Raw genomic sequence first — 10,523 nt, 5'->3', positions numbered from 1 at the left:
AAACTACAAAATCAATGGTTAATATTTGCAATGAATATGGGGATAATTTACTTGATTTGAATAATTGGTGTATCCATGTGCATAAGCCATTAGATGTAAAAACACTTTGAATAAAACTATGCCACTTTTAAAACCAGACCTGTAAAGCTTCAATCTACATACATGTAAATAATGGATTTCAAGATAAACCAATCATGTTGAGAGTAATTAGTCTGAATTAGGTTTTTAAAAAGATAAAACTAAAACCATATGTTTTAAGAACATACAATAGAAACCACTTTGATGGAAAAGTATCACTCATAGATCCTTGTGGTTTTCAATTTAATAAATTCGAAATACACCACAGCAAAAGAAGTAACAATATATTTCTAAATTCTTATAGTTAAAATAATACAAATAGTAAAGACCATTTTTAAATAAAAATACTTCATTTTTGTCATATTTTTTTTTCAAATTTGATATTATGAGTAACATGGTTTCTTCCTTTTAAAGGCAGTCTTGTACGTTGTACAAATTATTTGCAGTGTAAACATGATTTATTTCATGCCTTTAATATTTTAAATAACTTTTACACAGCAAATAAAGAGGCCAACAGCCAACATCAATTCATACTGTATTTCATTTTCTATGTATACATAATTCTACATTGAGAAGAGCTGTCACAAAATGTTCTACATGCATTTGTTCAAGAAATAGTTCTATTTATAAAAAAAATCAAACTACAAGTTTTTCAAAATACAATAAAATTATTGTAATAAGGACAAATTGAATGCCTGAATATGAAAAAAAAATTAAATTTTCCATCTCAGTGATGTTTGTGGGAGAAACAACACACTGTAGGTTAATTATAGTATGCAAATTTAAATTCAACCTTGCGCCATTGAGTTGTCTTCACTCTGCAAAATTCATGGTTATGTCATAACAAAATCAACTGATAAGACTAGTTAGTTATGAAAATTGTGAAATAATAAAAACAACTTGGATCACTGTGGCTACTTTTTGTAAAAAATACTATAATTGAGTAAGTTATATTGAACTCAATGTAGTAAGTCAACAATAAAGGATGCCCTAAATAGTGTAGAAATTTTAATTTAACCAATTACAATAAACCAAATGTAAATATAATCAAAATGAAAGAGTATCAATATATTTATCGAAATACCCAAAAAAATAATAAACCAATGATTTCCAAAAATGAAACCCGTCTATTTGAAGTTCAAAAGAGTTTTCATCATTGATTGTCTGCAGACCACGTACACACCACTATCTGTTTATTATTATTAGTATTATCATTTTAAAGAATTACTCTTCAAATTGATTACTACTTGCAGGTGACACGTCAATAATAGTTGACTCTAAGGCACGTCACTTATTTTTCTCGAAACCATACAAATTTTAAAAAATATAATAATAGTTAAAAAAATACAAAAATATAATAATAACTTAACATTATTATTATTATTCCTTTCTATATCTCTATATACTTATATATACTCACATACACACATGTATTTCACTCTATATATATTCATATTAACATGTGTCGATCCTAAGCTTGAAGTCCAACAATTTTATAAGAAGAAAAGGAAATAGAATAAAGACACGAATCGAGTCCCAGTGGATCGATTCAGAGAATGGGCTCTTGTACGAATAGCCCGGACTGGTGACCTGGAAGAAACGAACCTGATTGGCTCCAAAGTGGAAGGCCTTATCCATCCAAGTGGCACTGTCGCGCTCCCCTAGGGGTGACACGGGGTCCAGGGCCTTCGGCGACCGTTAGATCCTCAATGGATAATCGATGGCTCAGATATGGAAAAACCTCATTCGTCGATTTTTATGGATGAGGATTCACGGTGGCAGATGAGAACTAACACGTTGGAAGAACGCCACGTCTTCCGAGATTCCTCCCCCCCCCCAACGCTACTCCCCACGTAACCCTAATTTTAACCCATTCCAGATGTTGGATGGGTTTTGTTCAGACCACGGGTTCGATTCCCTTCTCGACCCATTTCAGTCCTATTCCTCTACCCCCCCCCTCCCCCCGCTCATTAGAGTCCACGTGGATGAAAGTTGGTCAACCATAACATAGTGTAAACATACATGCTGTAAAATTGAGAACGTGGGATATTCTGAGCATACTCAGGTGTTGTGCAAGTGAACTGTAGCAGTCATAAAATATATGGTAAACATGGATATATGCATGTCCATACACATGCATTTGTTGATTCTATGGAACATGCTACTATTGAGTCACTTCAAACTGATGTTTTTGTCTGTAGAATCCATAAAGATGAAAATATAAGAAAATAATTCTAATAATTTAATTTAGAAAAGGAAAAAAATCATTAAAAACTTTATATATTTATCATGAATTTCTAACACAGAAATTAAATTTGTTTTTGTGCCAATTACCTTCAAATGTCTGAAGTTTGACAATCAACAAAGTTATGAATTAGGGTTGACATTTGCAAGTGTATCTCTCATTCTCAAGTTTAAATATTCCTACATAATTTATTTATTATGGTAAATGTATTTTTAATCTTTCTGTATATAAATATACACAACAACATACAAGATCCTTGTTTACTTTGGACGTCACTTGTTGAAGCAAATTGTATTTCAAACATGTATCAAATTAGAGGAGTGGTCATTCATAGACTGTTTGTGTCTATTGGTAGTTGTTTGGTTTTACTAAATTGTAGCTAAATTGCCTGAGCCTCTCCCTTTGCAATATAGAATTATATTGTGACAAAAGATGGTTGCTATTCTGTGACATGAAATCATCTTGTGTATGGACAAACTCAAGAATTCATATATAATATAATGTAAAAAAATCAAAATATATTTATAATCATATATATATATATATATATATAACAAGGTGTTTTTGCTTATTACAAGCACATTGATTAAAAAACTGACATCACAAAAGCCAAATTTCAAGTGTTATTGATTTTATTTAAATTGATAAATTTCACATTGTATTGTAAAGTAATGAAAGCATCACAGAAATTGTTCACAGTACTAATAAATCATTTAAACATTTTAATCAGTAATGCTGAATCAAGTTATGATTCACAATTTCCATTGTTTTAAAAAAAGAAAGAACCTCCATAAGCTTGTGAATAAGTTCAAAATCATATAAGATTTATAGAGTATAAATACCAGGAGCTGAAATAAGTCTAGAATGAAAATTCTGTATTTCTACAACAATAAGGTAGCAAAAAGTACTGTAGAAGTTGGTATGTTACAAAATACAAAATGATTGATCTTAACATTATTGTTTAGTGATGTATCCTTTATTTCAAGTTCATACTTAATAATATTATTTTAATAATAATTTATTTTTATTGATTTCTTCAATTAAAGTTATTTATCGTTTTGGTTTCTTATGTATTCTAAAAATAAATTTGTTAAGAAAATGCTCATGTGGAATGGGAATGGGGAGTGAGAATAGTCCAAGCTATTCCATAAGATTTTCCATGCTTCAGAATCCTTGCTGCTGGCCCAAGGCAGAGCAGATTCTGCCCAGAAAACGTCCATGAGATTGTTACATTTGTGTCCTTGAGCAATGATATATTTCATGTGAACTACATTTAATTTTTTGTGGTGGAAACGACTCATATGGTTTTAGCTAACATTCTATTATTCTGGAGATATTTGGTGTGAACTCCACTTAATATCCTAGTTGGCTAATTGAGGATAATAGTTTGTTGAATAATAGGGCTTTTTTGTTGAAGAACTATGGTTTGCTTCTTTTGTAATCTACATCCTTTTTACTTGAAAGTTACATTAATACTAAATATAAAATTTCCCATGAATTCTTTGGATAGGTGGTGTTTATAAAAAGATGACCGAATTTAAATATTATCATCCAAAATTATTTATGTTCATGAACTTTGAAAGGATGTACTTCAATAAGATTTGGATTTTTGGGCTTTTGAAGATGTGTAATTCTAATTTAGATGGATTGTCAGCACCGGTAAAAAAGTTTTTGTTTTCAGATTTGTGATCACATACCACAAGTCTCTCATATAGGCTGTAGGAGCCACTGAACATATATCTATATATATATATATATATATTATAGTTACATGTTGTATTATCAACTTAAATAACATGAAACAGTCATTATATCTCATTATCATGCCATCTTATATTTATTCATCACTAATTTTTTAAAGGTTAGGTAGTACTGTAATCCTTGAAAGATAGACGTAATAATACACATTCATTTTTTAAAACTTTAAACTTTAAACTTTTATTCTCATACAGAAGTATATATATATATATATATATATATATATATTGATTCGGGTTCTTATAAATCTGCATGCTGCAAATTACATTCACAAATTTCACAATTTTGTTTACAGTATTACTATATATACTTACAGAATGAAATCCCTGTTTTGCAGTCTTCCATGAATGAAGCACACCAGATTTGAGATTGATTTCCTGATTATCCCAGTCTACACGTTTACTGAGCTATCTTGCAGGTTTCCAATGGGTGTTATCTTAAATGATGTGTTCAGAGGAGCGGAGTTAATTTTGGATTTTTTTTTTTTTTTTTTTTTTTTGTCATATTTGGTTCTCCTTGTCTGGGATCACTCAAGAATCACTCAACACATTGTTCTCCAGAATTTTTCCCCAACACCAGTGGATCAGTTCAACACTTCAAGCAAGCTTATCCTCATCAAAGCTGGCGTCCCCTCCAGAAAATAAAGCCAGAACAACAGAACAGAACAACGGAAACAGAACAGTTCTAAACGGAACAGTACTACCCCCCCCCCCCCCCCCCCCCCCCCCATGGAGGAGCACATTCCAACAGAACATGCCATTAACGATCAGATCTACGTCAATCTCTCATTACATCTAGATTTGGGAACTAGTTGACACTAGCTTGTGCACTTATACAGATTTCAGCAATTGACCGAAGAGGGAGATCTTTTGTATTATTTATTTTTAACAATTGTGGGGTGGGTACTTGTACACTGTCCTAAGACATGAAAATCGTGACATGTTTTGGGATGTATTGGAACTTCTCAGTGAAATAAGATAAAATAAAAAACAGGAGTGGTTTTAATAAAGTAAAATGCTATACCCACAGTTGTGAAGAATGTAGCTGTGCATCAATTTGGCAATTGTAACCAGAGTGAGGTAAAGTATGCAGATTAGGGCTTCGTTTTTCCATAAGAGCACTTGTTAGTGAGAAAATTCTGTTGAGAAGACACGGTTATAAGATCCAAAATTGTTGCGAAGCACCTAAAAATTAGCTCCCAAAAGTGACCCTACCTGCTTCATAAAATTCACTTCTCTACCCTATTATTCTGTTTGTTGCGTTCACACCTGCGCTCCACACCTACCTGCGTCGTCGCCGGGCCCGGCAAGTCCGTCTCCCAACCCGCGCCTGTTCCAGCGACAACCGGGTCTCGGCCCGAAGCTCGAGGTATCCGAATCTGCCCCTCCCCTCGATGAAACCGTCGTCTTCGCTGGTAGAACCGTCCAGGGGTACATAAAAACCCCGCCGTTCAGAATGCGGAACAGGCGTGTAACTTCCAAACAGCCACTTGGTGAAGCTTCTGAAGGGCTTGTCGTCTTCGCAGCTGATTGAAAAGCCTTCAAGTGCTGCGTCCCGTGAGTGTATGTGTCGTCAGTTTCGTTGTTGCTGGATTTTATTGCATTGATTTGGAGCAGTCATGGCAGTAGCATCCATGCGAGCCGTGCACATTGGAAGTACATCTACTGCTTCTGGCGTCGTTGAGAGAGGCTCAACATTTGGCAATGGCAGCTCAAGCCTCTTCGGAGAAACGCTCCGCTGTAGTAGAGTTGGTGTCCCGATGCGGCTACAGAAGCCGGCGTCGGAGCTGGTGAGTAAGGGATCTTACACGTGAATTCGCTGTCAGCGATTGCATTGACATGTCGACAAACGGGCCAGTTGTCGGTCCTTCGAGTCGCGTTTTTCTTTTTTTTCTTTTTTTTTCCCCCTCCCTTCTTGTTTATGTTCTCCTTTTCTCTTGTCATTGTTTTGTGATTTTCTGGAAACTTGTGGTTTGAATTGAAGCTCTTGTAGTGCTCCTCCTCAGGTCGAGATGAGTGTGCTACATAGCGTAGTTTGTTCTCGCCTTCGGGAACATATTTTAGCATATATGAGGCGGGTGCGATTCTTCGTCCCCCTCCAAGCGAGGTTTTCGGTTTCGCGCACTTTATATCACGTTAAACATGTTAATTTGGCTTTTTCAGAATTGTTTTCTCGATTTGTTCTTTGTGCGTGGAATTCATATTTAGTTGTTAAAAAATTTCAGTCCATCATTAAGCACTCGCCCACTCTTTTTTTCTCTCGCTTTGCAGTAGTCTGATTGAATCTTGCTAATTTTCATTGGAGCGTGTTCTAGGAAATCTGTCGACGGTCCGTGACCCATACCTACCGATGAAACTTCCTAATTTCGCTGGAGGGATTAGTTGACCTCGTGTCACCTGCATTTCACCCTTACATCAGTAGAGGGTGGATGAAGTGTGCACACTCTTGAATGGTTGGATACGTATATGTAGGTGTCATCTAAAAGATTTAACATCGACACCATATCTACGTAGAAAATGCTATCCAGTAATCCAGCGACTCGGATTTGTGTTATCTTGAGTTTTTTTTCTTTATTGTTCCCGACTTTGGTTTGAACAGGCGATTTTTCTAGGAGTAGAACTTCCTCTTGGTCATTTCTTAGCAACATCTGTCATGATGAGTAGCATTTTCTGTTGTCCGCTCTTTGGTGCTGTATTGCCTTTCATGACAGCTAGTATCGACCGAGTTCGTTTTCCCTTTTCGGTCCATTACCACACTTTTGTTTGATTTGACAGTCTTTGTCAAGATTGCTGCGACTTTCTTAGGCTCGAAGCACATGCCGAAGAATTACGATGGTATTACAGTCTGAGAAGTAATCGTTCAGTCATGTCACATGCATTGTGGTCATCGGGAACGGTTTAAGTTCTCAAGCAATTGAATATGTTGTTAAGACGAGTGAAGGGAGAAAATAACACGCTAATTCGTTCTATTCTTTTTTTTAGGCCTCGGTCTGTACTTCTACGTTTTATAACCGCGTGGGTTATATCCAAGTTAATTAGGATCCTGTTTTACTCTGTTAAGTTCTGGTATAATAGGTTAGGATTTATCAACCGCAGATTCTGTCGTTTCATTTGATGTTCTGCTGATTGTTGTCTTCTTTTGAGCACTCGTTCACAAGTATATGGCCTTGAACTGGAGTCCGAAGAAGAAATTTTCAATATCTACTTTTGACATTTAGTTTCCCTCCATATTGATTCCTTGTCTGTTGTGTCTATCATCACAGAAATGCTTAATTACAAATTCTTCGCCAAACTCTGTGTCTTCGAAGGGGCGAGTGATTATCCCTCCCATGCATGAGGATAATTGGAACAACATGTCTCTTGGCGCCAGGACTTTGACTGACGTGGGAGTCCGTGAGTTGCGAAGCGATACTAACCGGCTGAAAATTTTCTCTGGGTCCGCAAACCCCCTACTTTCTCAGGTATACGACTTCCGGAGGACATACGTGGCTAGGTTTGCACAATATCAGAAGGATTCTTCTTCTTTCTCGCTATTACCGTTCATTTGCAATTCGAGCGCCACTATTAACGATCCCTGAGTTGTGTCTGCAGGAAATTGCTTGTTACATGGGCCTCAACTTAGGCCAAATCAAGATAAAGCGGTTTGCGGACGGAGAAATCTATGTGCAGCTTGAAGAAAGCGTGCGTGGATGTGATGTTTTTCTGGTCCAACCAACGTGCCCCCCAGCCAACGAAAACCTTATGGAGCTTTTGGTCATGATTGACGCATGCCGGCGAGCATCAGCAAAGACCATTACCGCTGTGATCCCATACTTTGGGTACGCCAGGGCAGATCGTAAGGTGAGAAGACTGGTTAAATGAATTTTCTTGCGACTCAGCTCTAGAAGATGTTACCAGCTTGGAACATATTTGTCAGTCAAATGGTGATCATCGAAACAGATATTTCTGCTGTGTTTAAATTTGGCAGTGTTTTGACAGACCCAGGGCCGGGAATCAATAGCTGCTAAACTGGCCGCCAACCTCATAACTGAGGCGGGGGCACACCGTGTGCTGACTTGTGACCTGCATTCGGGACAAGCGATGGGCTACTTCGACATTCCAGTTGACCATGTTTATGGTCAACCAGTCATCCTCGACTATCTCGCTAGCAAGATGATATCCGCGGAGGATCTGGTTGTGGTGTCTCCTGATGTGGGAGGAGTTGCTCGCGCTCGAGCTTTTGCCAAGAAATTGTCAGACGCTCCTCTGGCTATAGTAGATAAGAGGCGGCAGGGCCATAATGTGTCTGAGGTATAATTTTTTGTCTTCAGTATTCACGACCTTGAGGTGTTAGAAGTTGTACTCCACAGTTGCCTTTATCATGAACTTCTTTCATACTTCTATGCGCACATAGTTTCCTCTACCACTCAGTTTGTCTATGTACTTTCATAAAGAAAATTTAAACTATTATTATCTAATGTGGAACTTAAATTCGGTTTGGATCACCATTTTGGAAGCTGATTTTGGATAATGTGCAGGTTATGAATCTGATAGGTGATGTGCACGGGAAAGTGGCCGTGATGGTAGACGATATGATTGATACTGCTGGTATGGACTCGCATGGACCGCTCAAATTTAGGTGTTACAGAAGTATATAAATTTATATAAGCTTAGAAAATTTACTGGGCAACAGCATTTTACTGCGCTTACTTACTTTAATTTTACTTGTTGCGTATCCAACAGGTACAATTACCAACAGTGCAGCACTTCTACATGCAGAAGGAGCTCGAGAGGTGTATGCTTGCTGCACTCATGCAGTCTTTAGGTGAGTTTCTCCCCCGCATAAATTTCAATCATAGTCGCTAGAATGTGTGGATCTTTGAATGCTTAAAACTTTTCTACCTATTCTGCTTTAAAAGTTTACTAAGAATATGTAAAGCTTGGATGATCTTTTTATTAGACAACGCTACAAAGACTAAGGTTAAAAGGAACCATTGTGCACCTCATTTGTAAGGTGTCTTATATGTTTTGTGTTTTCTTTATGGTCAGAAGTATTAACACACATATTTTTCATGACAGTCCACCTGCAATTGAGCGGCTATCAGGAGGCCTGTTCCAGGAGGTGATATGCACCAATACCATCCCTGTGAAGGAAAGCAACTACTTTCCACAGCTGACTATATTGTCAGTTGCCAACCTTTTGGGAGAGACAATATGGCGAGTGTATGACGACTGCTCAGTGAGTAGCATCTTTCGATAAGCATATGCGCCGCTCTTTCAGAAGGTCCCGACCGCAACGACATCTTCAGTACCCAAGGATTTTTGCTGCTTTCCAATCGAAGCTCCCTTTCAGATCACACTGTTTCGCACTGGAATAATGATCCAGTTTTTCAATTTTGTAGGATAACCATTAACATATTTATCAACTAGAAAACTGATATGCTCACCCCATGCTATCGGTTGACCCACTGTAAACTCTGACATGCTCTCCGAGTCTGTCGGTGGCAGCCGAAATGGCTGAGCATAAGTGAAGGTAGGCTTGGACCGTCGTTTTACGAAAATATAGCGGATATGCTGTTGATCCACACCTGGACAGTGTCATCTGTAAAGAATGATCAGGCCCTGCTCTGGGGAAGTGGTCAGTGTGTTCAAGAGCTGTTCACTTGTGCGGAGAAAGCTCAGCATGTTCTCCCGTTGTGACAATCATTTCTGTTTATCAAAACGCTGGTGTTTGTTTGTGCAATATTTCGCAATTACATTACCCTGTCTCTGATTGTTTCTCATTGTGATCTCCGATGGCTTTTAATTCCAGTTATTACTTTGTGATCTCACTTACTCTTTACACTTGTCAATAATATCTAACACAAAATTTTAATGGCTGATTATCAGTTTATTGCCAATAATATTTGTCACATATTATAAAGTAAGGGTTATTTGTATGCAAAAAAGTAGTAATACAGTATTTGATTATACTGAACAAAGCTGAAAATGTGCTTGAATGTACAATAAAACATTACTTACTTAACGCAATATATTGGCTGAGAAATAATAACAATGTGAGAACAACCGCACAAGTAACAAGTGAAATTCACATTTCAAACACAAACTATATTCTGTAAATTTACCTTTTTCAGAAACACAATAAAACAAAAATTTGTTAGCTAGATACTAGTGGTGCATTTTATGAATATAAAATAAAAGAAATGTCTCTTACCTAGATGCTAGTGTTTTAATTAAATAAAATATAGTCAACTTCATGCATCAATAATTTTGAAGATTTTTAATTGAATTTTTTAATAACATATGTATATGTTTGTGTACATATACATAAATCACTATATAGTGATTGGTAATATCTATCTAATCATTGAATTACAGTCTTAAAGTTACTTGGTGTAAGTTTTTCATATCAGATACAATAAAAATTGAATCATTAAACCAACTTATTTTCAGTTTGTAATTTT

At 36.6% G+C, this 10,523-nt stretch overlaps 1 protein-coding gene across 2 annotated transcripts; it reads left to right on the top strand.

Moving 5' to 3' along the window:
- Window positions 1-5,522: 5,522 nt before the first annotated feature.
- LOC112285280 (ribose-phosphate pyrophosphokinase 1) lies at window positions 5,523-9,802 on the top strand. 2 transcript variants are annotated; one of them, XM_024525955.3, is made up of 7 exons: window positions 5,523-5,870; window positions 7,344-7,541; window positions 7,672-7,920; window positions 8,059-8,370; window positions 8,598-8,667; window positions 8,803-8,884; window positions 9,139-9,802. In XM_024525955.3, the coding sequence occupies exons 1-7, from the start codon at window positions 5,700-5,702 to the stop codon at window positions 9,317-9,319; spliced, it is 1,263 nt and encodes a 420-aa protein (XP_024381723.1). In that variant the 5' UTR covers window positions 5,523-5,699; the 3' UTR covers window positions 9,320-9,802. The 2 variants fall into 2 exon arrangements, with proteins under 2 accessions (XP_024381723.1, XP_024381724.1); XM_024525956.3 differs by lacking the exon at window positions 5,523-5,870 and adding an exon at window positions 5,982-6,158.
- The last annotated feature ends 721 nt before the right edge of the window (window positions 9,803-10,523 follow it).

Source organism: Physcomitrium patens, chromosome 8 (genome assembly GCF_059467195.1).
Source record: "Physcomitrium patens ecotype Gransden chromosome 8, ASM5946719v1, whole genome shotgun sequence".
NCBI lineage: Eukaryota > Viridiplantae > Streptophyta > Bryopsida > Funariales > Funariaceae > Physcomitrium > Physcomitrium patens.
Note: the sequence above shows the minus strand (reverse complement) of the source record. Positions and strands in the feature narration are given on the sequence as shown.

What these genes read in the sequence shown, in the direction of transcription:
- LOC112285280 (XM_024525955.3), top strand. Translation starts at nt 5,700, where the DNA reads ATGGCAGTAGCATCCATGCGAGCCGTGCACATTGGAAGTACATCTACT. An exon ending in AGGGCCATAATGTGTCTGAG is followed by an intron (nt 8,371 to 8,597) that starts GTATAATTTTTT and finishes GATAATGTGCAG; the next exon opens with GTTATGAATCTGATAGGTGA. An exon ending in TGCACTCATGCAGTCTTTAG is followed by an intron (nt 8,885 to 9,138) that starts GTGAGTTTCTCC and finishes TTTTCATGACAG; the next exon opens with TCCACCTGCAATTGAGCGGC.